This window comes from Bubalus bubalis, chromosome 1, assembly GCF_019923935.1.
Source record: "Bubalus bubalis isolate 160015118507 breed Murrah chromosome 1, NDDB_SH_1, whole genome shotgun sequence".
Lineage (NCBI taxonomy): Eukaryota > Metazoa > Chordata > Mammalia > Artiodactyla > Bovidae > Bubalus > Bubalus bubalis.
The window spans coordinates 16,389,566-16,417,280 of record NC_059157.1 but is presented as its reverse complement, the minus strand read 5'-3'; the positions used below and the strand labels follow the sequence as shown (position 1 = coordinate 16,417,280).

Below are 27,715 nucleotides of genomic sequence, written 5' to 3'. Positions count from 1 at the left end.
CAATGACTGAAGGCCGCTTGGAAGGTAAAACTCTGTCAGGCGCTGCAACTAAGTAGATATTGACTTGCCCCAGCCCTTGTCCTGAAGGTGAACAGATGGAGTTTAGCCTCCCGGCAGGACCACTTGCCCAGTGAGCTCACTCCTGTTAACTGCCATTCCCAAGTCAGTTCTTACTCTTGCTGGAAATCACACAATGTCAACAGGACAAATGCCTCTTCTTCTAGGAAACAGGAATAAAACAATGGAGTAAAAAAATGAAAAGAACAGAGAAAGAATTTGCTTCCAGACTTCCCAACTCACTCCAAAGTCGAACCTTCAGTACTTTGAATCATCTTGTCAATATAGCACATTTAATACACTCCTATCCATATAATCTGTTTATATCACATCTCATGTCTCAAACAGAGTAGCAGAAATCCAGGAAGTAAACTCCATCTCATGGGGCTCTAACAGAATAAAGAAACAAAAACTTCCTGGAAGTGATTTGTATTTTCTTAAGGCATTTCTATTTTCATCCACTTCTAGAATTAGCAAGTAAGCTCTAATAGTAGCAAGGGTTTTATCAGTTTCACTCACTGCTGTAGACCCTTGGCCCAGAATAATTTCTGGCACATATTAGGTGCACAATAAAAAAAATATTGAGTAAAATAATAAATTCCAGGCAGCCTGACATTCTGAGTGACCCAAATAATGATAATTTCCTCAATATATTTAAAAAATATTTTTCTTGTTTTTTTAAACATTTTTTTTCTGATTTCCCAATTGAAAAAAAACAAAACAAAACAAAAAACCCAAAGGCTTTATTTCCCACATGGAAAGCTCTGATTACCTTTTATCTCACCTCAATTTTTAAGTGACAGTTATTTTTTTAAAATATCCATTGTAAACTCCATTTTCACTGATGGAACTCTTCGACCAAAAAAAATTATTTAAAACAAATGCCTATCTCTCTAGTATATAATATATTGCTTTCTTCCTTTAAGTCATAAAAACAAAGAAATAAACTAAAAACACCTTTACACACCATCATCTCTGTTGCCATTCAATGTCAGAAGTAACATCTGTTAGCCTCCTAAGCAAAGTCTCCAATATCAGGAAGCTGTCAAGTTCAAAACGGCGGAAATTCATTTTCCAAAATTTGAATGTGGTATATCTATGCAAGGGGATATTTCTCAGCCATTAAAAAGAAAGAAATCATGCCATCTGCAGCACTGAGGATGGATCTAGAGATTGTCAAACTGAGCGAAGCAAATCAGATAGAGAAAGAGAAACATCATATGCTATCTCTTATATGAGGAATCTAAAAAGAAATTTTACAAATGAAGTTATTTCATTTGAAAGCTGAAGTTTTATCATTGGCAACAAAGTCGATCAAGCCTCTTAAAGTGACAGGCTCACTACATTCCCATGAAGATGACTGACAAAATCCATCACTGAACAACCACAGCTTGCCAGATGTTCTTTTAAGCAAAAACGGTTTTCCACGGAAAAGTTCAGTTCACAACTCGAACAATCACACAAGTGCTTCTCTTTGAGATTCCTGTTGTGTGCGTTGGTGTACAGCAAACGTGTTTTATACATATGCCCCATTTTGTCACACAGAATATTAAATAGACATATACTCAAAGGTCAAGGTTTTATAAAATGAGTCATTTTTATTACTTCATCAAGAACACCATTAAGTCAACTTGCTCTATCGTAGTTTACTCTGTATATATGAGAAGCGATTTATGTGAGGCTCCTGGGATAATGCCCTTGCTTTAAAACCATTAATGTCACTCGCTACCTACATTGATGGTCTCTAAAATCTTTACCTACTCAATCAGTTTTTTTTTTTAATTAAGGATTTTGTAATAGTAAAGTTCCAAGTATTCCTAACGGCCTATCGGGGCTGGCTGTATAACCTCCCAAGCTTATTTACTGATTTATTTATTTGTCTGTTTTAAAGTATCTATTTATTTATTTTTACTTTTGGGCTGCGTGGCACATAGGACCAGGGATTGAGCCTGCACCCTTTGCATTGGAAGTGCGGAGCTGAACCACTGGACCACCAGGGAAGTTCATGAACACAAACTTATTTAATTATCATGACTGCACAGACAGCAAACACGACACGTGAGCAAACCCAAGCTTTAAAAGACCAAGTAACCTGGCCAAGGTAATACAGATGGCACATCGAAGAGGGGGGACTATAACCAGGTTTTTCTTCCTCTAGAGTCACAGCTCATCATTCCATATTCCCTCTGAGTTTCTCAAGCATTTTCATTTCTGTAATCAGAAGGAACTAAAGATCTATGACGTTAGAATTATGTATGTGTTCTTAGGCACAAAAATGAAGGCCCAGGGCGGTCAAGAGCTTTGTTCAAAATCATATTTAGTTAATGGCAGAGCTGGGATGGAAAGAACCCAGTCCTAGGTGAGAAGCCTTGTAACGCCTCTTGCCTCTGAAAGAATGTTCTGGTTTCATCTTTATTTCTCTGGCATAGCCAGAGACAGACCTGCGAACAGGAGATGCCCTTGGCAGGCACCAAAAGACACCGGCCTGTGATAAATGGGCAGCTGGTGCCAAGGGTGCCTTCCTCAGCTTTCTCCTTATACCACGTCAGGCACATGAGTACCAGGACCCTTTCTGTCCTGTGCAGCTTATGTCTTTCCACTACAAAGCCAGCACACGGCAAGTGGCAACAGGCTCAAAAGTCATCTAGAAGACTTCCCAGGCTCCCAAGAAAAGAGAATGGGAGCTCGTGTTTTCTCCCTCTCTTTCATAAAGCTTCAGCGGAAGCTCCAGACAAGACAGTTGAAACTCCTCTGTGACAGGGTCAGAAATGAAGGGGGATGCTCCCAAAATGAAGGGCTGCCCACCACAGGGTGTACATCACCCTAAGACAAGTCAGCTTCCACACGACGGGAGTTCTAGCAGGCACGCGCTTTCACCACGATCCAAACACACAGACCATGCAGCCCAGCTCATAGGATTCGAGGTACTATTCTGCTCAGTGGAACATGGGACCTCGGGGAACAACTCATCGCTCAAAACATCAAAGGAGGAGGCATGACTTCACGAGAGGAACAGGGGAGGATACAGGGCAAAGTGATGGTAAGAAAGGTGGGAGGGGTGGCTGAGAGCATGCGGGAGACAGAGACGCACTACGTACTGTAGACTTGACGCAACAGCGGATCAATGTCACGTAGCCTTCATGACACACTCACACCCCTGGCAATCAACAGATGGCAACTCTCACTGCCAAGTTCTAATGCATTTCCTGTTCAGGCTCAGCGTCAGGACACTGGGCTTGCCAAATACCCATTGATGCAGACAGCGAGGGGAGTGGAAGAACCCGCAGCTATACACCTCTGCCTTCTTTGCAGGACCTCGTTCCTCGCAGCAAGGAAAACATTCACTCTGCAGCGGGTGAATTTCCACACAGGATGGCAAGGACACGGGTCTAGATGTGCACTCTGAAGGTGACTAGTATTTGGTAAGAAATGTTAAGCTCATTCAGGTTTTTCCAGAAGATGGTATGGAAAAACCTAAACAAACTTTTTGGCCAACCCGATACTTGCTTTTTTTTTAGTATAAAAAATAGAGAAGCGACCTCTAAGGGTAATTCATATCTATCATTGGACAGAGCTCACTTGAGTACTGCAGCCATTTATTCTCATCCTAATGGATCGTCAACAGAGCAGCTATTATATTCAAACAGCAAGGCAACCTAGAAAGTAAAACTCTAATGCTTTTTGGATATTAGTCCTTGAATACTAGGGCCCAAAACTCTTGAGTTGAAAAGTTTTGATTCCTATCAACCAGCCACCTGAGTGCCCGGGCTTCTTTCTTGGATTGCTGGAAGCTTGGTATCCACATCTCTCGCAAAGAGCGCCGACGTGGGGCCAGGGGAGAGAAAGCAAACACTGTAGGCTCTGGACAGCTCAGGTGGGTAACGTCTGCCTGCCATCTTTTGGGTGGTAAGCCCTGCATTGAGAGAAAGAGGGAAGAATGAAAAATGTAAGTTGGCACAAGTCTCATGCTCCGTAAGTACCTAAAACAAGTACCTTCACTCCATGGAGTCTCCATAGTCACACTGCTGAAGAGTTAAAAGGAGAAAGAAAGTATCTAAAATTTATTGAGAATATCCTGTGCACCAGATGGGCTTCCCAGGTGGCTCAGTGGTAAAGAATTAGCCTACCAATGCAGGAGATGCAGGAGGCATGGGTTCAATCTGTGGGTCGGGAAGATTCCCTGGAAGAGGAAACAGTAACCCACTCCAGTACTCTTGCTGAGAAATCCCATGGACAGAGAGGCCTGGGGGGGCTACAGTCTATGGAGTCTCAAAGAGTCAGACACGACAGTGACTGAGCGCACAGAACACACATGCATTAGATACTCTGCTCGGTGGGCTTCACAGACTGTCTTATTCAATCCTTCAATCCATTCATGCCAAAGTACATCCTTATGGAATTTTAGAACACAGAAGAAAAGGAAGAGACTTTACAAACTCCCTAAGAGGACAAGATCAATTCGGAAGGTCAGAAGTTAGGATGGTTTTGGATTTCTGGACAGTAAGACTAGAAGTTAAAAAGCAGTGGTGAAATTCATTGATGAGTATTAACACTAGGAAGTACAACTTTAAGGAGAAAAATAAAAGTTGCATAGCCTGAATATATCTCCACCCATCTATTTACTAATTATTGTGGTGGTTTCAACATATGTCCAGGGACTTCCCTGGTGGTCCGGCGGCTAAGACTCCATTCTCCCAATGCAAGAGACTTGGGTTCAATCCCTGGTCAGGGAACTAGATCCCATTTGGCATAACTAAAGATCCTGCACGCTGCAATGAAGATCAAAGACCCCACATGCAGCAACTAGGACCCAGTGCAGCCAAATAATTAATTAATTAAAAAAAAAAATATATATATATATCCTCAAAGTAGTTTATATTCCTCCCACAAGGAGGCGAAGCTTAATTCCCTTCTTCTTGACTGTGGGCTGGATTTACTGACTAGATCAGTGGAAAAAGAAAATTAGTGACTTCACAGAGGAAAAACCTAGCAGACACCACCTTAGGCAGGTGATCAAAGACAGCATCACCAGTAACACATCATGCTGATATCACTCATCCTCTGATATGATACAATGAGAAGGTCCTTTTCACCTCTGTGCTCTTATTCCGCCAAATCCAAAACCCAAGTGTCAACATGAGAAAACATCAGAGAAACTCTACAGAGGAACATTCTGCAGAATACTGACTGATTTTCTTCAAAAATGTCAGTTATTAAAAAACAAGAAAGATGGCACAACTGAAGGCATCTGAGGCGACATGAGGAGCAACTACAATCTGGCATCCTGGATCCGATCCTGGACAGACACGGGATGTGAGTGGAGAAGCTGGAGAAATAGGACTCAAGTCTGTACTGCAGCTCACTGCAGTATTAACAGTCAACATTGGTTTCTCAGTGCTGACAAATGTGCATGGTTAGGTAAAATATTAACATTAGAACAGAATTCTGGCACTCTGCACTATCTTTGCAACCCTTCTATCAACCCGTAATCCTTTCAAAAGTTAAAAAAAATTTAAAGAAAGCCAATAACAAAATGCCTTCAAAATTCTGAACAAAAAAACAAACAAAACTAATGTCCATTTTAGTAGTTTACATTCAGCTAAACTATAGCTTAAATGTTAGAATCAAATAAAGACATTTCAGACATCCCCCATACACCCTTTGTCAAGAAGCTATATGAGGGTCAGTTCAGATCAGTTGCTCAGTCGTGTCTGACTCTTTGTGGCCCCATGGACTGCAGCACACCAGGTGTCCCCGTCCATCACCAACTCCCAGAGCTTGCTCAAACTCATGTCCATCAAACCGGTGATGCCATCCAACCATCTCATCCTCTGTCCATCCCCTTCTCCTTCTGCCTTCAATCTTCCCCAGCGTCACAGTCTCTTCCAATGAGTCAGTTCTACACACCAGGTGGCCAAAGAATTGGCGCTTCAGCTTCAGCATCAGTGCTTCCAATGAATATTCAGAACTGATTTCCTTTACAATTGACTGGTTCGATCTCCTTGCAGTCCAAGGGACTTTCAAGAGTCTTCTCCAACACCACAGTTCAAAAGCATCAATTCTTCAGCACTCAGCTTTCGTTATAGTCCAACTCTCACATCCATGCATGACTACTGGAAAAACCATAGCTTTGACTAGATGGACTTTTGTTAACAAAGTAATGTCTCTGCTTTTTAATATGCTGTCTAGGTTGATCATAGCTTTTCTTCCAAGGAGCAAGAGTCTTTTAATTTTATGGCTGCAGTCACCATCTGCAGTGATTTTGGAGCCCCCAAAAATAAAGTCTCTCACTGTTTCCATTGTTCCCCATCTATTTGCCATGAAGTGATGGGACTGGATGCCATGATCTTCGTTTTCTGAATGTTGACTTTTAAGCCAGCTTTTTCACTCTCCTCTTTCACTTTCATCAAGAGGCTCTTTAGTTCTTCTTCACTTTCTGCCATAAGGGTGGTGTCATCTACATATCTGTGGTTACTGATATTTCTCCCAGCGATCTTGATTCCAGCTTGTGCTTCATCCAGCCTGGCATTTTGCGTGATATACTCTGCATATCAGTTAAATAAGCAGGGTGACAATATATAGCCTCGACGTACTCCTTTCCCTATTTGGAACCAGTCTGTTGTTCCATGTCCAGTTCTAACCATTATTTCTTGACCTGCATACAGATTTCTCAGGAGGCAGGTCAGGTGGTCTGGTATTCCCATCTCTTGAAGAATTTTCCACAGTTTGTTATGATCCACACAGTCAGAGGCTTTGGTGTAATCAATAAAGCAGAAATAGATGCTTTTCTGGAATTCTCTTACTTTTTCTATGATCCAGCGGATGTTGGCAATTTGATCTCTGGTTCCTCTGCCTTTTCTAAATCCAGCTTGAACACCTGGAAGTTCATGGTTCATGTACTATTGAAGTCTGGCTTGGAGAATTTTAAGCATTACTTTGCTTGTGTGTGAGATGAGTGCAATTGTGCGGTAGTTTGAACATTCTTTGGCATTGCCTTTCTTTGGAATTGAAATGAAAATTGACCTTTTTCAGTCCTGTGGCCACTGCTGAATTTTCCAAATTTGCTGGCATATTGAGTGCAGCACTTTCACAGCATCATCTTTTCAGATGAGGGTACAATCAACCAAATAAAAAGAAAGTTAAGAGAAAAGGAGAAAAACATACAAGAAGCAAAGGTGTCAACATAAAAGAAAAAGACAGGAAAGGCAATTCCCAAAATGCTAGGGAAGGGAGATCTCAGAGTGGTCTCTACACAGTGTAGAGGGCAACCAGATGTACCTAATGTATGTCACAAGGCTCCAGGAGAGATTTATTCAACAAGATGAAATGACTTGAATGCCTGGTATAGCTGGACATCTTCAAAGGAGGTTTAAACAATCAACAAGGATTGAATTAGTTATGTAAAAGTATAAAATAAACAAACAAGAAATAAGACAGTTATTAACTCGAGGGAAACCAAAAGCTGTACAGGTAAGGAAAATAAATCATGGTCTATACTACATGGTTCATTTCTACATAAGTTACATGATCATATAAACAGTGGGTGTTAAAAAAAATTGTGTATAAGAGCATGTTAGTTAGAAACATTGAGTAAAAACCAAAATAATTTGTTAAGTATGGTGGTAAGTGGCTTCCCAGGTGGCGCCAGTGGTAAAGAACCTGCCTGCCAATGCAGGAGATGCAGAAGATGTGGGGTTTGATCCCTGAGTTGGGAAAATCCCTTGGAGGAGGGCATGGTAGCCCACTCCAGTATTCTTGCCTGGGAAATCCCATGGACAGAGCCGCCTGGTGGGCTTCAGTCCATGGGGCTTCAGGGAGTCGGACATGATTGAGTATAGCACATGGCCGGTGGTAAGTGGCTGCCTTCTAGGGAAGGAGAAAAGAAAAAAGAAGTAGAAGATTGTTTTGTTTTACTAACTTTGCAGAACTAACTGATACTTTAACCTATGTACCTGTGTGTCTTTTTCTTAAAAAATTTTTTTTTATCTTTTGGCCACACCACGTGGCATGTGGGATCTCAGTTCCTCAACCAGGGAAAAAACCCACACCCTCTGCATTGGAAGCACAGTCTTAACAACTGAACCACCCGGGAAGTCCTAAAAAACATTTTAATGTGAAGATATTAGAGTTGATAATAGTCAGGTTTGCAATGATTACTCTTCATCCATAGCAAATTTAGAAAGCAGAGCAGAAAAACCAATCTGAAATATACTAGAGATGTTTAGCCTGTAAAAGAGATGACTTTGAGTGAACATAAAGCTTGTTTGGAAGCATCTAAAGAGATTACAAACGGAAGAGTGAACTAACTTGTTTGGTAGAGCATGAAGGATAGGGTTGCCTAAATTCTCTCTTCTCGATAACTAGTCACAGATGGTCATGGAGTTTGGCTTCCAAGAGCCTGGAACAAGCGTAAGGATTCTTTACCAAGACAAAATTGAGCACAGAAAACCAGAACAGGAATCCAAATGGCAAACCACAAGAAAATGCTAAGACTTACAATCTGGGGAGTCTAAATACCCATCCAGGGACATCCCTGATGGACCAGCGGCTAAGACTCTATGCTCCTGGGTTTGATCCCTGATCAGGGACTAGATGCCACATGCCACAATTAAAGGTTCCACATGCCACAGTGAAGATCCTTCTTGCATGCTGCAACTAAGACCTGGCATAGCCAAATAAATACCAACTCAAAGTTCAAAGGATTAGATGCAGGCTCAAACTTTGGGTTACTACAGCCAGAGTTCATGACTTTGGAGAGCCTGTATTTGGAGCAAGACCAGTATCAAATAAGGAGGACCCCAATTGATTACTACAAAACAGCTTTGGAAAGGCCATTGCTCATCTTTCCTGACTGATGGTCGCATATGCAAAGCTGTATCTCACCGCATTAGAGTTAGAAGTGGGTAGCTAAGAAAGAACCATAGAAGGGGAAGTCTTGGTTCAATACAAAGACCGGTATAACCGTAGAAATTTAACAAAAGATAAGATTTGCTACCCTAAAAAATGGTGAAATCACCAGCCCTGGAAATGTAACATAAATTAGCAGATGACTTGGTCGTGATATTTGAAACACCAGTTTCATCTGTACTGACCACACAATCTTCAGTGGCCTTCCCAACCCTAACCTTGTGTAACTGTCTACATGAGAAAGTCAGTGGTAATACCCTCTTTCCCTGCCTGCCCACTTGAGAGTTCTTCCAATGGTGTAGGATAAAGTCCCGTTTAAGGTGACATCATAGAGAAAGGAATCTTGTGAAATGGACTCTTTTAGCTCTAGTGTTCTTCCAGAAATGTCTCACAGTGTGACCTGAAGAAAGTGTGTCTGATGAAATAGTTATGACACGTTTAGTAGTAACTAACTTTCAGCATCCCAAATTGCCTTTCCAGCTGAAGTCCTGGGCAGAAAAACAAGCTGTTCCTAAACTACAATTAATAAATATTTTGCTTCCAAGAAGAACATGGCTCCTACTTTAACAATAAGGAAAAAGTCAGATTACCTACAAATTCATAACTCTTCTTGAGTTCGTCAGGGAACTGAGATCAAACAACAACCAAGTGAACTGAATCCCAAAATGATGTGTTCATCTCAGGAAAGATGGACACAGGCTCAATTTCACCTTTTGCAGAACACAGGAGAAGGAGGTGGCTACCACAAAGTAGGTAACAAGAAATCAACTAAAATTTTAACAAATCCTTATAGGTATGGGCTATCATGTTAGTTTAGAATAGCTCAGTTCAGTTCAATTCAGTTCAGTCACTGAGTTGTGTCCAACTCTTTGCGACCCCATGAATCGCAGCACGCCACGCCACCCCGTCCATCACCAACTCCCAGAGTTCACTCAGACTCACATCCATCGAGTCAGTGATGCCATCCAGCCATCTCATCCTCTGTTGCCCCCTTCTCCTCCTGCCCCCAATCCCTCCCAGCATCACAGTCTTTTCCAAGGAGTCAGCTCTTCGCATGAGGTGGCCAAAGTACTGGAGTTTCAGCTTTAGCATCATTCCTTCCAAAGAAATCCCAGGGCTGATCTTCAGAATGGACTGGTTGGATCTCTTTGCAGTCCAAGGGACTCTCAAGAGTCTTCTCCAACACCACAGTTCAAAAGCATCAATTCTTCGGCACTCAGCTTTCTTCACAGTCCAACTCTCACATCTATACATGACCACTGGAAAAACCATAGACTTGACTAGACGGACCTTTATTGGCAAAGTAATGTCTCTGCTTTTCAATATGCTATGTAGGTGGGTTACACCAAAAAGAGGTAAACTCACTCAAAAGCTCTTCTTTTTAAAAAAAATATTTATTATTTATTTGGCAACATTGGGTCTTAGTTGCATGCAGGCTCAGTAATTGGGGCACATTGGCTTAGTTGCTCCACAGAATGTGAGATCTTAGTTCCCAGACCAGGGATTGAACCCACATCCTTGGTATTGCAAGGCAGATTTTTAACCACTGAACCACCAGGGAAGTCCCCAAAGCTTTTTCCATGTACCTCCATCAGATGCCCAGGAATAAGACTGGGTCCAGGGCAGAACACTGGAAACAGCCTCCTTCTTTGGCCTGGGGTAGGGAGGGGAACGTCAGGAAGCCCCTTCCATCTCCCCAGAACCTTCCCTCACAAAGAGAAAAAGTCTTATGACACTGAAGAAGCAGGAGCAAACCTTTTATCTTCAGATCCAAGGGATGAAAATCTACCACTCCCCTATGCAAAATTCATCTGTCTCATGGTCTGGGGGGAGGCTGGAAATGAATCCGGATCTAGGATCCCACCATGATACCAGAGGTCACCTACCCCTGAAGGGACACAGAACTCTCTTCCATCCAAACCAACCACAGATACAAGGCAGAGTCTGGCTTGAAGGAGAGGCAAGAACACTGAGAAAGCTTCACTCCTGAGTTCCAGGAATGCAAAAACCTGCCTAAGCCTGATGCTGCCAAGAAAACAAAGAACCCACCCTGCCCACACTGCGAGCCCGTCGCTGAGCAACAAGCCACAGCAGTTTACTGCCGATGGAGGCGCAAGAGGAGGGAGACCTCCTCTGTGACCCGGCAATACAGGACCTGCCAGAAGCTGAGGGTCAGGCAGAAAGACTGAGAAAAGCCACTTTGTGCCAGGTCCCACTGTAAGCACAGGTAACTTTCATAGTTAATACCGATAATATTTAATTATTGATTATTGTAATTATAAATACTGGAATAATTTGAAGCTGTAGAGCACTAAACATAACAGTAACAACACAAACCTCTCTCTTTTCTCTTTTTTTGGCCACACCCCGTGGCATGTGGGGTCTCAGTTCCCTGACCAGGGATGGAATTTTCACCTCTGTAACGGAAGGCAGAGTCTTAAACATTGGACTACCAGAGAAGTTCTGCAAACCCAATTTAGGTCAGCTCTTGAGGTGGCGCTAGTGGTAAAGAACCTGCTTGCCAATGCAGGAGACACGGGTTTGATCCCTGGGTCGGAAAGATCCCCTGGAGGCAGGCACAGCAACGCACTCCAGTAATCTTGCCTGGAGAATCCCACGGACAGGGGAGCCTGGCCTATGGCCCACAGGGTCACAAAGGGCAGGACACAACTGAAGCGATTCGGCACCTGACTAGACCAACTCAACTGGCGTGAGAATCTCATAGGAGCGCGAACCCTACTGCGAACTGCACCTGAGAGGGATCTAGGCTGGGTGCTCCTTATAAGAATCTAATGCCTGATGATCTGAGGTGGAGCTGAAGTGGCGCTGCTAGCCCTGGAGAGTGGCTGCCACTGTCTCCTGTCACCCTGAGATGTTTTCCAGTCGCAGGAAAACAAGCTCATGGCTCCCACTGGTTCTGCATTATGGTGAGTCGTATGATTATTTCATTATATATTACAATGCAATAATAATTGCAATAAAGTGCACGATAAATATAATGCACTTGTGTCTTCCCAAAACATTCTCCTCGCTGTCCCTTGGTCCATGGAAAAATTGTCTTCCATGAAACTGGTCTCTGGTGCAAAAAGGCTGGGGACCACTGGGCTGAAAGACTGAAAATGTGGATGAGATTCAGAACTTGCCATTTTTTAAAATTTTTTGGCCTTCATGCCTCCCCTGCAGCTTCCATGCATCACTGCCCAGCACCTGTAGTGTGGTAACCTCCAGAAGAAACAATACAGAAGAATTTAAAGCCTTCAGGACAGACTAGTAAACTTCACGGCAGTCCTCAAATAGAAATGAAATGTCCATCCTTCCCGCAGAGCCTGGCCTCTCTGATAAAAATGAGGAACAGTGATGGGGCAGCTGCAACAGAAGAATGGGGAGCAGTAGAGAACGTCAAGACGGCCATCCCAGCACCTCTCTGCCAAACCTGGACCTGCTTACCTTCTCCTGGAGCCTAATGTTATCCCACACCTTGGTGCACACCATACACTCAAACGCATCGATGTAGTTGTCCTGCTTAACGTCCTGCACCCCCCATTTCCGTTCCCTGAGCGCGGTGAGAAGTTGCTGATTCGAGATCTCGCCCTTCAGCTTCCATTCTATGTAGGCCTGGTAGCGTCTGTCATCCTGATCCAGCGCTCTGATGTAGCTCGCCAGCTCTCTAGGGTGAGAAAATTCTGATACCAGGATAGCACTTCTATTGCTGGGAAGCCAGTCTGCGATGTTGGGGGATCCGTAATACACAGGGACGACCCCCAGTTTCAGAGGTCTCCAGAACTTCTCAGTGATGTAATCGTCACACACTGCATTCTCAAAAGCAAGGATAAACTTATACTGGGCGAGGATCCTGTAAAAGCCATCGGCGTCCATCGAGGCCGGGTTGCTCAACTGTGGAGGGAGAGGTTTGTTTCGCAGACACTCGCCATAGGAATCGACCTCAATGTATGTCATCAGCTCTCGAACATAACTGTCCCTGTCTGAGGGCGGGTCACAGTCAGACTGTACATACACCAGCGGGGCGAGGCTCTTCCGGAGGTGGTTTTTGGACCGCAAGGGGACCAGGTATCGGAGTGACGTCAGGACTTCCGTGCCCTCCAAGTACTGGGTGGTTAGTGGCAGGTGGGAGTGCCGGCTGAAGGTGGCGGTGTAGTTGAACAAGGTGATGACTGGCTGGTGAAAGAGCTTATAATTATTTTTTGGAGACTCTTCATGAAAAAGGGCCCAGTCGTGATGGGCTTTCCGAGGCAGAGGTAAGCTATCTATGCTAAAATCAGTACCTAGGAGAAAAAAAGACCATGTTAGTATGTCCAAAAGAACTCTGGTGTTACAGTTTGAGTCCACCTGGGAAGACTAGTACACAGAAGAGCTTGAGGCTATAAATAAGAAGCCTGTTACAGTGCCTGCAAAATGCCTGGCTTCCCTGGTGGTGCAGTGGATAAGAATCCCCACCTGCCCATGCATGGGACATGGGATCCGTCCCTGGTCCGGAAAGATCCATGGCGTGAAGCATGTAAGCCCACACGCCACAAATACTGAGCCTGAGCTCTAGAACCTGGGAGCCACAACTCCTGAAGCCCCAGTGCCCCAGAGCCTGTGCGCCCGACAAGAGAAGCTACTGCAATGAGAAGCCCGCACATCCCAACTAGAGAGGAGCCTGTGCTCACTGCAACCAGAGAAAAGCCCACACATAGCAACAAAGACCCAGCGCAGCCAAAAATAAACACATAAATAAATAGTTTTTTAAATGCCCAACAGTCAAAATCATGAAGCTTTCAACCTCAGTTCAGTTAAGTCACTCAGTCGTGTCCGACTCTTTGGGACCCCATGAATCGTAGCACGCCAGGCCTCCCTGTCCATCACCATCTCCCGGAGTTCACTCAAACTCATGTCCATTGAGTCGGTGATGCCATCCAGCCACCTCATCCTCTGTCGTCCCCTTTTCCTCCTGCCCCCAATCCCTCCCAGCCTCAGAGTCTTTTCCTAGAAACTGCTTATAGGGAGGGTCACCAAGGAAAGGGACCCTCCCTCTCATTTTATGAAAAGAGAAATGGGAGTAAAGAATTTATTCCACTGCCTCCTGCAACTGGCTTTTTCTTTCCAGAGGCGTTACCCAAAGAGGGAAGGATAAATGAAGAGAGAGACAATTCTTAGAAAAGAAAAAGGAAGCCAAAAAGGGGAAAGCAAACCAGTTTGGCAGATTGATTAAATGGAAAAGAAAAAAAAAAGGAAATTATGCAAAAGTAGCCAGAACAAATACACGGGATAGATATTTTTTTTAAATCCAAAATGATCGATTTTCAACAAAGTGCAGTGAATCAGTCTTAGTCAAAATGGTAGATAAGAGGCTTTTAAAGACTTAAGAGCTGATGATAGCACTGTGTTACAGATCGCTGAAGGATGGATGTGAAATAACAAGCACATCATGAAATAAAGAAGGCGTAACAGGATTATAACTGTGAGTGATTCTAGCTTCCAGAGGAGTAATTGGGGGAAAACTTTGAAACATGATAATGTGCAGACAGAAATGATGGATGTGGTAAACCATTGTTTCCTGACTGTGGGTGGAGACCCAATCAGGAAGAAGTAACTTCCATAACTGAGAAAGAAGAATTAAGACAATAGCACAATACATAACATAATTTCTAAGGTGTTCCAGACACTGGTGATATTTTGGCCCAGCGACTTGATTTTTTTTTTAATGCAAGAAAAGGGTATACACACACACACACAAAATCCATCTTCTAGCATCCACTGGGGAAAAAACACACCAAATAAATTCTTCCAGAAAAATGAGACCTATTCTCTGGTAGAATTCATAAAAATAAATTATGTAATGCCAGTGCACACCCTCTCAAATAAACACATACTCTTTGGTGCAAACAGTACATCAATGAGAAATCAATTAATCAAGAGAGGCTTTTAAACAATTAAAGATCAAAGAAGTTTATGCTGGAGGATGTATACTGAGCCCCAGAGAAACTGCTGAGGGTTATGTATTACTGTCTTGATAACAGGCTTTTATTCTCAATGAGGAGGAATGAAAGACCACCATCGAAAAATGGTCATTATCTTGGTTTTCTTGGCATTTACTACACAAGTCCTTTAGAAGCGAAAAGAATACTCAGGGGACTTCCCAGGTGGTCCAGTGGTTAAGAATCCACCTTCCAGTGCAGGGCGCTCAGATCCATCCCTGGTTGGGGAAGTAAGATCCCAGAGGCAGCAGGGCAACTGAGCCCTTGCTGCAACTACTGAGCCCAAGCACCGCAACTAGAGAGGAGTCCACGTGACACAGCTAAGACCCGATGCAAATAAATAGATAAAAGAATACTCACACACGCCTGAACCGTAATGGCACGTAGAGCCGGATGGTCAGCAATGGGTAACAGACAAACATCGGACATGAAAGAGAGCTTGAGAAGAAAGGCAATTTACTGCATTGAACTGGCAGCTGCTCACAAAGGTTCTAAGTCGGTCAAGTGGCCAATGATGGGCACTGAGCCCATACATTTGAGTTAGAACATAAAGCTTCCACAGAAGGCACAGCAGAGAATCAAGGCCATTTTCCTGGGAGAGGAAGATCCAGACTCTAATCCATAGGCACAGAGGGCAGGGATCCAGATGTACAATTAGAGGCTGGAGGCGATATGGTTAAGATGAAAGCGGGTTTAGAGTTAATGATCAGGCACAAGTGCTCTGAGTGAGGGACTCAGACACCAGGGGCCGTCCGCTGCTGGGACCTGGCACACGGGTGACTCTTAATCGCCTCACCCTGCAGTCACCATGGCAAAGATCCAAACTGCAGAGCGAGGAAGCAGAAGGACACAACTAGCGCTTCAGAGCATGGAGGGGCCTGATTCTCATCACTGCTTGTGTGCATCTGTAAAGTACAAGAGGAAGGAAACATGTTGAGACCTCGTCACAGCCAATATCGAAGTCTGTGTGTCCGGAACCAGTTATAATGAGCTTTTCATTCATTTTAACTAGGAGGTGAGGGCTTCCAGGCTCATTATACCTTGCATTATACCACACACACACACACCACATTGAAATAAGTTGTGTGTTTTTTTTTTATCAAATTCTTCCTAACTACAATTCTCTGAGGAAGATTAAAAAATATATGTCATCTTGCCCAGCAAGCTCCTCCCCTACACTTACAGCTTATCATTGTAAACGCTCGAGAATTCTAAAGTTACAACCATAACAAACCTAAAATACTTCTCTGAGGATATTACAACCGACAATTTCTCAAAGGTACCTGGATGTGGTTTGGGCTTCCCAGGTGGCGCTAGTGGTAAAGAACCTGCCTGCCAATGCAGGAGACATAAGAGACTCAGGTTCGATCCCTGGGTAGGGAAGATCCCCTGGAGGAGGGCATGGCAACCCACTCCAGTACTCTTTTCTGGAGAAGCCTACGGACAGAGGAGCCTGGCAGGCTACAGTCCATGGGGTCACAAGAGTCAGATATGACTGAAGCAACTTAGCAGGCACACAGGCACTGGATGTGGGTCAGGAAACAGCTGAGTTATTTAGCTCTCTCTGACTCCAGGGCAACGCCCACTGTAACAAGAGTCAGAACCGGGGTATTTAAAGAAAAGAAAATCAATTGAACTATGATAAATCTATACAAATGTGACTAACTTGCATGTGACTGGTTCAGGCGTTTTGTACAGCCACGTTCACTGGCTCTTACAGGTAACAACTTCGGATTCAAACTTCCGTTTCTCTGGGTTATTTTGTGTTTCCTGAATACTGACTAATTCATTCGTCCCTTTATTAGCTGACAAATAGATCTTCAGCACTAAAGTGCCCCCTGTAAAGGAAATCACAACTAGAAGCACAGAAGGAATACAATTCATGCTGGCAAATGGTGCTTCAGCCTCAGACAGGAAGGGGAGGCGGACACCCGCCACAGCACGGACGAACCTTGGGGACGCTGTGCTGAGTTCAGTGATGTAAGTCAGTCACCAAAAAAAAAAAAAAAAATACTGTGTGATTCCTCTTATCTGAGGTCCCTAGAATAGTCAAATCCAAATGGTGCTAGGATGCTGATGATGGGGACTGAATCTGCAAAGGCAGAGAAGCCGAGTGACCATCCTTTATGAAATGTTTATGTGCTCTCTTTCTTCTTCAGGGGCATATACTGTTATTATTCCCACACAAACTGGGAAAAGCAGGAGGCAACACATGTTACTAACCCCACTCTACGAAGAAAGTTTGGTTTGAGTTGTGTATCTGAACTTAAAGATCCCTGGTAGGGACCAGAATTTTCAGACTGGCTAATGGCAAAGGACCAGAGAGACCACTGGCCCCACTACAATGCTGATGCTGTTGAATAACCGACTCTTGGCAGTCCCAGGACACTCACAGAAATATGACCCAGCTTACACCCAGTCCCCTTGGGAAGAGGCATGCCTTAACTCAGAAAAAAGAAATGTTCCCACACAATGTCCCCCAAAGGTCACCTGTTTTTAAAAAAAGGACCTCTGCTGTAAAATGGTATGGCCTGTAAAATGTGATCCTGCAAAAAACCCCAGTAGAAGGATCTAAAATTGCAGAGGAAAACAATTTAGGCCAAGGGGCTCTCTGATAATATTATCATCTGCATAGTCCACGGCTAATTCATTTCACATGAATTTTCTAGACTTACCCACATGGCCCATCAGATTGTTTATTTTCTGTAAGTTTCTGAGGGTTACCTAAAAATACCGCACACACACTTCTGCAGACAGCCTGGCTCTCACCACTTCAGAGGGACTCTGGGAGAGGTCCTGACTTCCAGACCCATATTCTCCTCTCTTCTCCCGCCATCTCTCTTCATGAGTCTGCTTATCTGACCGTTACATCAAGTCTACGTCATGTAGCCCAGCAGTCCCCAATGTTTTTGACACTGGGCAAAATTGGTTTCCTGGAAGATACTGACCACTGGGCAGGGACTGGTTTTGCGGAAGATAATTTCTCCATGGATTGGGGAAGGGGGGATGGTTTGGGGATGATCCTGTTCAGGAGTGCACGACCTAGGGCCCTCACATGCGCAGTTTACGGTAGGATTCAAGTTCCTCTGTGAACTGCGAGATCGAGAATCGAATGCTGCTGCTGAGCAGACAGGAGGTGATGATGCGAACAATGGGGAGCGGCTGTAAATACAGAGGAAGCTTCATTCGCCAGCCTGCTGTTCACCTCCTGCTGCCTAGCCCAGTTCCTAACACACCCAGGGCTCAGGGACCTCTCTCGATGATACACGTTCAGCTAGGCATCTGTGTATTCTACCTCTAAGCATGGAAATCTCTCAGACCACCCTGAACCGAACCGGTGCTGCAGGCCAGTCAATAACTTTGCAGTTCCCTTCCTAACAGCGCAGGGCCAGAGGCAAGAGTGCAAACAGAGTCCCACCCGCCATATGCCTGAATATTTAAAGGCTATAAATCAATCTAACAGGCTGTTAAATGTTTTGTCTTCTACCTTTACCATACATACACAACTCATGATTTTTGTTTAAATCACGCAAAGCAACAGTTCACACCAAACATGGATAACATCTACTCAAAATGAACATCTTTCTCTACTACAAACCACGATTCTTGGGGCTTGGCAGGGCATGACAAGAGGAGAAGGGAGACGACTCTTCCTCACTTGCTGACTCACCCTCACCTACTCGCTCAGACCTTGCCCCCCATTCACTCAGGAGACCACAAAGAAAACACCCATTTGCTCTCCCTCCTCGGGGTCTCTCCCTCTCTGTTCCCCACTGACCAGCCACCTCAGGAAGCACCTGAGTGTGTCTGTAAGGTTTCTCCCCGGTTGAAAGAGCCCCCACCAAGACACCTCTGCCCCACCTTTCAAGTCCCTCAAAGGAACTTGCAGCCGAAGTCCAGGTTCAAGTTCAGGACTCTCAGGCTCCTCCGAGTTCCAGACTAGCAGGCAGTGGTGCCTGGACCCCCTTCCTTCCACCCTGGCTCTGTCCCACACTCTGGGGATCTTGCAAACATTGACACCGAAAATTGACCTCAATCTGCAAGGCCAAGTTCCATCACGAGCGCTCTTTTCATCACTCTTCAAGCTTAGCCAGCAGCGCCCCCCTTGGCCCACAGAACCCAGTTTCAGCGAAGAATCCTGCTTGTTGGTTTAGTGAGACACACCCCCCACCCCGACCATCAACCCTCAATGTCTGAACAAGTTTCTCAATCTCCACACTCAATGGCTAAAGTCTGCCTTTAGCAAGAATCTTGTTACGCCAGTTTAGCAAAAATCTTCCTGCCTTTGATGTCCTCTTAGTCACTTGCTCTCTGCTGACTCCTCATTTTTGCTGGCTCTCAGTCCCCAGCTGTCTTTGCTGGACTTGGAGTTGAGCTCAGTTCTATACCAAATCCTCTCTCTTCTACTACAGTAACTCCAGTAAAATCTTCCTTGCTGTTTTTAACAAGTGTGTCTAGTGTAGAATTTTTCTCCTTTTTTTCGCTGCGATGTCCAGCATGTGGGATGTTAGTTCCCAAACCTGGGGATCAAACCCTCTGCATTGGAAGCAGGGAGTCTTAACCACTGGACCGCCAGGGAAGTCTCCGAAATTTTTCTTTTACACTCCACATGTTTGCAGTCACCCCCAGCCGTCTATCAAGCCCAGGAGTGCATACTAGCAGCCCAGTTTGACCTTGGGAGGATAAAGCAGAGAACAGCCCAGTGCAAGGTCTGGAAGTGGGCTCCACCTTGGCCCTGGGGGCAAGGAATTCTGGCATCCTGGTGTGTGCAGTGTGATGCCTCAGTCAGGAAGCATGGGCTCTGTGGGCACAGGTGAACAAGTGACCTTGGTCTGTGGACTCTTCGCCCCACATGAAGGGGAACAGCTGAAGGAAGACCACACAGACTCTTCCTGAGCAAGTATAAACATTCCAGTATCCAAATTCACGGTGCATATGATCCTCTTCAAACACGGTTACTGGGAGGTCGGAATTCAAGCTCTGAACTACACAGACACCTGATGTACCTTTTCTATTCCTTAAACCAAAGATACAAAGTGAAAGTCACTCAGCGGCGTCCGACTCTTTGCAACCCCATGGACTACACCGTCCATGGAATTCTCCAGGCCAGAATACTGGAGTGGGTAGCCTTTCCCTTCTCCAGGGGATCTTCCCAACCCAGGGATCGAACCCAGGTCTTCCGCAAGGATACAAAGTCAGACTGAAAACTTCTGAACAGTGACACCCAATACGGTTGGGGAGGAAGAGGAGCAACTGGAGGGGTGATCACCTCCTTTTAGTACTTTTTCTTAAAAATGACTCCTTTTTCAATGATTTATTCTAAAACAGGCCTACATAACTACTGTTGTTCCATCTCCACTGAGGTTTTTAACTCAACCTAGTTACTGATGGATCCTAAATTTATACTGTATCCAGACTGTTCCCCGAAGCTTTGACCAGATATCTAGCAGCATTCAGAAAAATTCTGCTTGGGGAGTCCAGAGACAATCACAAAGTACGGGGCTCTGACTAAATTAGCCATCTTGCTCTGAAACCCGTTCCTTTATGGGTCTTCTTTTTCTCCATCAACGTCATCACCAAGGTTGGTTTAAAGCTCTTACAGTAAGCCAGGAGTTCTATCTCTGAGCATAACGCTTCATTTTTTAAAAAATAGATCTCAGGTGCACAGAACTGGAGTTATCATAACCTTTGGCACATGACACACTTTAAAAGGCCAAGGATAAAGCTACAGAAACGACATCACAGATATTTGGAATCTTAGCTCCAACACAGGACTCCAGAATACCCAGGAGTTGCTGCCCAGTGTAGAGCCCCAGAGATCTGAGCAGTTCCTCAAGCTTTGACAAGATGGACCAATAAATAGCTTTTTATGCTCATTTTTCCTTGGAATCCCTATGGGGAACAAAACATCATGTACGTGGAAGATTTTGCCATTTTTTAAACAATCTCCACCCAAAATGGACCCAAAGTTCTCTGCAGTTACACAGGTTACACAGTCTTCCTCTCTCTTCTTGCGCTCTACTGATCCTTCAACCCCTCTGTAATCAATTCCTGTAATAAATTCCTATTGTTTGAAATACCTAAGATAATCTTTATTCCTTTCAGACTATGATTAATACATAAGCCCGTTTCCAAAACTTGAGATTTCTATCTGATTACAATTTTTATTCCAAGTTTTGTTCTGAGTTTTCTCTTGGTTTCTTTCTCCTTGATTTTTCTAAAAATGCTATCTTTCTTCATAATTCTACCCCCTTGTTACCACTTCCCAGGCTTCCATTTTCCAAGAAAACGACCTTTCTGTTTAATCTCTTATTCCATCCGGTGAGGACGTGGAGGCAGAAAAAATGCAAGCCTTCTATTTAAGGAGAGAAAATATAAAATCAGAAGATGAGACTCCCTTTAAGAAAGGAACCCTCAAATTACTGGAAATCAAAAGCACATTCTTCATCCAGGTATTATGTTTAAAAGTCTCTCTCTGAGTTGCTAGTAAAAATATACAGAATACTGATGACCTCAGGTCAGTTCAGTCACTCAGTCGTGTCCGACTCTTTGCAGCCCCGTGGACGGCAGCACTCCAGGCTTACTGATGACCTAGGTAGTACAAAGAATGATGAGGTAGAAGTGAAGGTCTTCCAGGAAACTCTACCTGACCATATTCTAAGTTTTATCGCAAATTACAAATCATCTTTGCTGTATTTCTGGCACAATCTAAAAAGAGATAAAGACTTTCATGTTGCTTTAATAAAATAAAAGATTTTATTAAAGAGCCTTTACCCCTCAGAAATGAACACGTCTATGGCCAAAAGATATAAAAGCTAATGAAACAATGAGCAAAATATGGTTATTGTGGGAGACAGCAATAGCTCATAAATCACACCTACTGTTAATCATCTCAGCTGTAGCTGAACTTCCAGTGACCTCACTGAGTTTGTTCTCATTTCCTGCCTTGGATTAAATCATAAAGCTCAAACAACTTTTAGTTTTTGAGATAAACTATTACAATTGCTACCTCCCTGCCCCAGCTGTCTGCAATAAGCTTAACAGCCAATTTAAGTACTGGACAGTTTCTAAATCTACGTGAAAAAAAGAAATTCAGTGTCTTTCCCAGTAATAATTAGAAAAAGTGAGGATTAAGTGCTGTGAAGACCAAGGAGAAACCGGAGCAGAAATAACACTGTGCCATGCAGCCAAAGCACTGCCCTCTCTCTGCCTGGGGAGACAGGGGCTGGTGTCACCAGGGCTTGTTAGCACAGCCACTTTGACAAGTTCCAGAAAGTTCTGCTCAACAGGAAACTTTCATGGCCCTGGTTAGGGTTTGCGGTCTCTCTCAAGGCACGTGAGAATTTACTCTCTAATATTAAACCCACATTCAGATGTTTCTTTGCCCCACATTCTGAATCCCGCTATTGAAGGCGACGTACTTGGGGACAGGAGACCCCACCACTAACTCAGAGAAACCCAAAAGAGCAAGGTTTCACTGAACCCTCCTACTTGGAAAACATTAAGTTAGAAACTCTGTGGCTTCAAACATGAACCAAATAGGTCTCAGGTATCTTATGATTATAAATGTAAATATTAAACCATTAGCTCTAATTCAACATTTCTTGTTGTTGCTTAGTCATTCAGTTGTGTCTGACTCTTCTGTCACCCCATGGACTGCAATACGCCAGGCTCCTCTGTTCATGGGATTTTCAGGCAAGTACACTGGAGTAAGTTGCCATTTCCTACTTCAGGGGACCTTCCTAATCCAGGATTGGCAGACGGGTCTCCTGCATTGGCAGATGGATTCTTTACCACTGAGCCACCAGGGTATAATAATTCAACATTCAGTTCAGTTCAGTCGCTCAGTTGTGTACAACTCTTTGCCACCGCATGGACTGCAGCATGCCAGACTTCCCTGCCCATCACCAACTCCCGTAGCTTGCTCAAACTCATGTCCATCGAGTCGGTGATGCCATCCAAATTCAACATAGAATAATACAAAGGCAAACAGCTAGGGCAGGAGAAAAAAAGGAATATTTACTTCTGACTGGTCAGACAGTTGAAAGCTGAATTTCTGATAAACATTTTTAAAAAATCAAGCAGGGCAGCGGCGGCGGCGGTTGCTATTCGGAGCCGTTGAGAGGCCTCTGCGGCAGCCGGTGGCGTGGGTGGCTTGCGCGGACGCAGGCAGTCGCGGCCGGCACCCCGAGGCATCCTCCCCGCATCCCGCCGCCGGAGTCCCAGCCCCAGTCCGCCCTCCCGGATCCCCTTGCGGTCCGCGCCGCCGCACCTCCTGGGCTTCGGACCGGCCTCGCCGCTGAAATACGACTCGCGACTTCAAACCTGGGGTCCTCATCTTCGCCAAGGTGAAAGGCTATCCTCACTGGCCAGCTTGGGTAGATGAAGTTCCTGACCGAGCTGAAAAACCACCCTACAAACAAACTACCGATTTTCTTTTTTGGAACTCATGAGACTGCTTTTATAGGCCCAAAGGATGTATTTCCTTCCTCAGGAAATAAGGCAAAGTAGGGCCAACCAAATGAATGAAAAGGCTTTAATGAAGAGTTTATGGGAGATGGATAACAATCCGCAAGTGAAATTTTCAAGTCAACAGGCATCAGCTAAACAGTCAAACCCCTCATCTGATGTTGAAGAAAAAGAAACAAGTGTTTTCACAGGAAGACCCCGAACATGAAGAAAAAGCCAGCAATGAATGTTACGAAAGCAACTGACATAACCACTGCAAAAGCTGGGGGTGAGGGAGGAAGAGAAAGCCAGAAAATCAAGTAGAAACTGAGGCCGGAGTAGTGGCTACAGCAACAGTATCTGCTGATCTAAAAGTGAGTCAAAGAGGACACGCTCCAGCTACAGAGGTCGCGACTCCAAAACCAAGAGGCAGACCCCAAACGGCCAAACAGCCCTGTCCTTCAGAGAGCGACATGATAACTGAAGAAGACAAAAGCAAGAAAAAGGGGCAAGAGGAAAAACAACCTAAAACACAGCTTAAAAAGGATGAAGAAGGCCAGAAGGAAAAAGAAAAGCCAAGAAAAGAGATTAAAAAAAGAGGGGGAAAAGCAAGTTGAATCAAAAAGGAAAGATTTAGCCAAAACAGGGGTTACATCAACCTCTGATTCTGAAGAGGAAGGAGATGATCAAGAAGGTGAAGAGAAAAGGTGGGGGAAACTTTGAAACTGCTCATAGAGGGAATATGCTCAAAGGACAACAGGAGAAAGAAGCCGCAATAGAAAACGCAAGCAAGAACAGCAAATGGAAACTGAGTAACATAAAAAAGATGAAGGAAAGAAGCCAGAAGTTAAGAAAGTGGAGAAGAAGCGAGAAACATGGGGAACACATGTATACCTGTGGCGGATTCATTTTGATATTTGGCAAAACTAATACAATTATGTAAAATTTAAAAATAAAATAAAATTAAAAAAAAAAAAAAGAAGCAAGAAACATCAATGGATTCTCCACTTCAAAGAATACCTGCTGAAATTAACAATTCACTCAAAATTGATAATCTTGATGTCAACAGATGTACTGAGGCCTTGGATGAACTGGCTTCACTTCAGATCACACAATGCAACAAGCTCAAAAACACAGAGATGATAATGCTTTTTTCAAAGTACGGCAATTCAAAGTTAGGTTATCATGGAAAAGTCTGCAATGTTGTATAACAAGTTTAAGAACATGTTTTTGGTTGGTGAAGAAGATTCTGTGATCACACAAGTGCTAAACAAATCTCTTGCCGAACAAGGACAGCATGAGGAAGCAAATAAAACCGAGGATCAGGGGAAGAAAGGGCCAAACAAAAAGCTAGAAAAGGAACAAACAGGTTCAAAGGGTCTAAATGGAGGATCGGATGCTCAAGACAGTAATCAACTGCAACACGATGGAGGTAACAATGAAGAAAGCAAGGACAACCGAGGCCAGCAGGAAGAAAAAGCCATCCAGTGAAGAGAGAGAGACTGCAATATCTCTGAAAGATTCTAAATTAGATAAGGTTGACATACCTGGAATATAAAGAACATTTGAGAAGTTTGCAATGGTTTTCATTTGAAATATTTAGACTGCTTAAAGTTTTAAATTTTTATAAGCATAGGTTTTGATGTTTGAAACTTGTTTTGAGGGAGTAATCTCCTTATCTTTGTTTAAAAGTGACTAAACATTGCTAATTGTACGTGTGCAATATTAACAGCTACATTATACAGTGAATGTGAGGGGAAGTTCATTTAGGAAATGTTAAACTGCTCTTCCAGACATTGGTTGTAGTATATTTTCATTTAGTGTGTGTATGTTAATGTGTAATTGATAGTAGAAAAAAGTTACATTTTTAAAACTGCTACTTGTATAAACCTTTCCTCTTTTCTCAGATACTATGTGTTTTGTGCATAGTTTTTACAAATCTTGGATTTACCAGGCTGTCTTTTCACTGTTGTGGGTTTTGTATAATTTAAGCATTTTTATGGTTGATAAAATGTTACTTCTATACAAGTACTCACACCCTCCTTTCTTTTATCCAAAGTTGATTTCAATCTCAGTCTACCTTGTGCTCCATTGTCCTGCTGCTTTGTAACAATGTGCATCTGTATGTCTTTTTGTATGACAACTAGATACCCAACTGACATTGAACTGACAATTCTAGGAGGTGCAAAACTCATGTTAACTTCTGAAGGTAATTTAGTTTTGTGGCTGAGAATTCCGTGAAAGTCACATGAGTTTCCTGCAGTAAGCAGTGGTGTATGTAGGAATGAATTTGGCTTTTAGGGTTAAACCATTTAAGATCCTTTACAGGTAGTAGTAGCTGAAACTGAAAACTAGATGATAAAAGTTTATTTTTGAGAAATGTCTCAAGTTTCTGAATTTTTTAAAAAGTCCCACTCATTAAAGAAGTCATTAAGTATTTTTTAAATTGGAAAAAAATGCAATCCATAATGCTTTTTGCAGTAAATAAAAATAAATACTATATAAGGAAACTAACGTATTTGAAAACATGGCTGTATGGGAAGGGAATTTTTATTTCTAACGCATACATGTGACAGGATTGCAAAAAGCTAGTTACTCTGAGGCAGTAGACAAAAGTAAAGAAGTTGTCTGTATATTCATGTATATGGACTAAATGAGAGTGAACCAAGGTTAACACAAAATTTAAGAACAACCTTAACAAACAGCATTTCTAAGATATTCTGAATACCAGGTCAGTTGGTGGTTTGCAGTAGCTTAAAAGATGCTTCTCATGTTTGAAAACTAGGAATACAGGGAAAAGGCTTAATACCAGTGTTTGCGTGTGACATGAATTTGCATGCTTTGACCTCTGGGATAATTGTTTTTCATCTTTATGAAAACTTGGAATCATTTCAGTAATTGGAGTTTTGCTTTTGAGAGGTCTTACAATGGAACTAGGACCCACTGTTTTGAGGGAACTCTGGCTATTATATCTGTTTGGTCCTTACACAATTTAAACTTGGACAGATTTATTCTAGTTAAGCCATAAGTTGTCAACATGTAAACTTGTTTTGATTAAAGAATTTTTCTATCAAAAAAAATCAAGCTATTAAAAAAATCTAGTTATTAACTCGGGGTAAACAAGAAAAGTAATCAGCGTACTGATTCATCCATGAATATCATTTGGGTGGCCATATAATGCATGGTGAGTGTTGATCTATCGAATATAATAATGAAAGTGGAAGGCAAGGATTCTAAAAGGGGAGTGTGTATGTGTGTGTTGAGCAAAAAAAGGTAAAAGAATAAATCCTGATCTTCCAAGATAGAGTCAGAAGTTAATGCCTAACGCTGAAAAATTATGAAATAGTAATATCCCTGTGTTACTTAGGCTTCTCACTTGGCTCAGTGGTAAAGAATCTGCCTGCCAATGCAGGAGACCCGGGAGATGCAGGTTCCATCCCTGGGCCAGGAAGATCCCCTGGAGGATGAAATGGCAACCTACTCCAGTAATTTTGCCTGGAAAATTCCATGGACAGAGGAACATGGGGTCTCAAAGAGCCAGACACAACTGAGTGACTGAGCACGCATGCACTATGTTAGAATACTTAGAGATCTGGCGATAGCAACCAAAGGAGTCAGATAAAAGTCTTAAGTGGTAACATCAGGAGATAGCTATTCGCTCTCTAAATTTGGAGTATGTATGGCTTTCATAAAAATTAAAATGAAGTGAACAAAAGATTATGTAAGAAACAGTATCTTCCTCCTCATCCCTTAGGCACCCAGATCCCTCTCCTGTGTTTCTTTTATGTTCCACATTTTTAAAAAAGGGCTTCCCAGGTGGCACTAGCAGTAAAGAATCTGCCTGCCAATGCAGGAGACGTGGGTTTGATCTCTGTCTCGGGAAGATCCTCTAGAGAAGGAAATGGCAACCCACTCAGTATTCTTGCCTGGAGAAATGCACGGACAGAGGAACATGGCAGGCTACAGTCCATGGGGTCGAAAAGAGTTGGACACAACTGAGCACACACACACACACACATACTCACATGTGCGCACGTGTGCATTTTTTTAAAAATGGGAGGAACCAGGGAAGGAAGGAAGGCAGTCACATTTAATTGAATCGAATCCAGGAAAAATAAATTATATGATGTACTATTATTTTTTGTGTCACTAAGAAAAATATTTCAGGACTTTTCCACAGGGCCAATGGTTAAGACTCTGCTCTTCCACTGCAGGGAGGCATGGGTTTGATCCCTGATCTGCCTCCCACAAGGTGTGCCAAAAATAAAGAAAATAAAAATATTTTCAATTAAACTGTTGATACAATGCTTCCACATACTGAGAAT

At 43.3% G+C, this 27,715-nt stretch overlaps 1 protein-coding gene and 1 pseudogene across 4 annotated transcripts in view; one reads left to right on the top strand and one right to left on the bottom strand.

The window, feature by feature from the left end:
* Nucleotides 1–27,715, bottom strand: part of FUT10 (fucosyltransferase 10) — a 140,882-nt gene that overhangs the window by 54,099 nt on the left and 59,068 nt on the right. For 3 of the 4 annotated variants that reach the window (XM_045163897.1, XM_044934118.2, XM_044934030.2), the window contains 2 exons: nt 12,412–13,247; nt 1,630–3,970 (listed from right to left, as the gene is read on the bottom strand). In XM_045163897.1, coding sequence (XP_045019832.1) covers nt 3,746–3,970; nt 12,412–13,247 — 1,061 coding nt within the window. In that variant the 3' untranslated portion in view covers nt 1,630–3,745. Of the gene's footprint in view, nt 1–1,629; nt 3,971–12,411; nt 13,248–27,715 lie in introns of those variants that run through there. The other variant, XM_025278826.3, reaches the window with a different exon arrangement.
* Nucleotides 19,431–24,948, top strand: LOC112585548 (annotated as a pseudogene).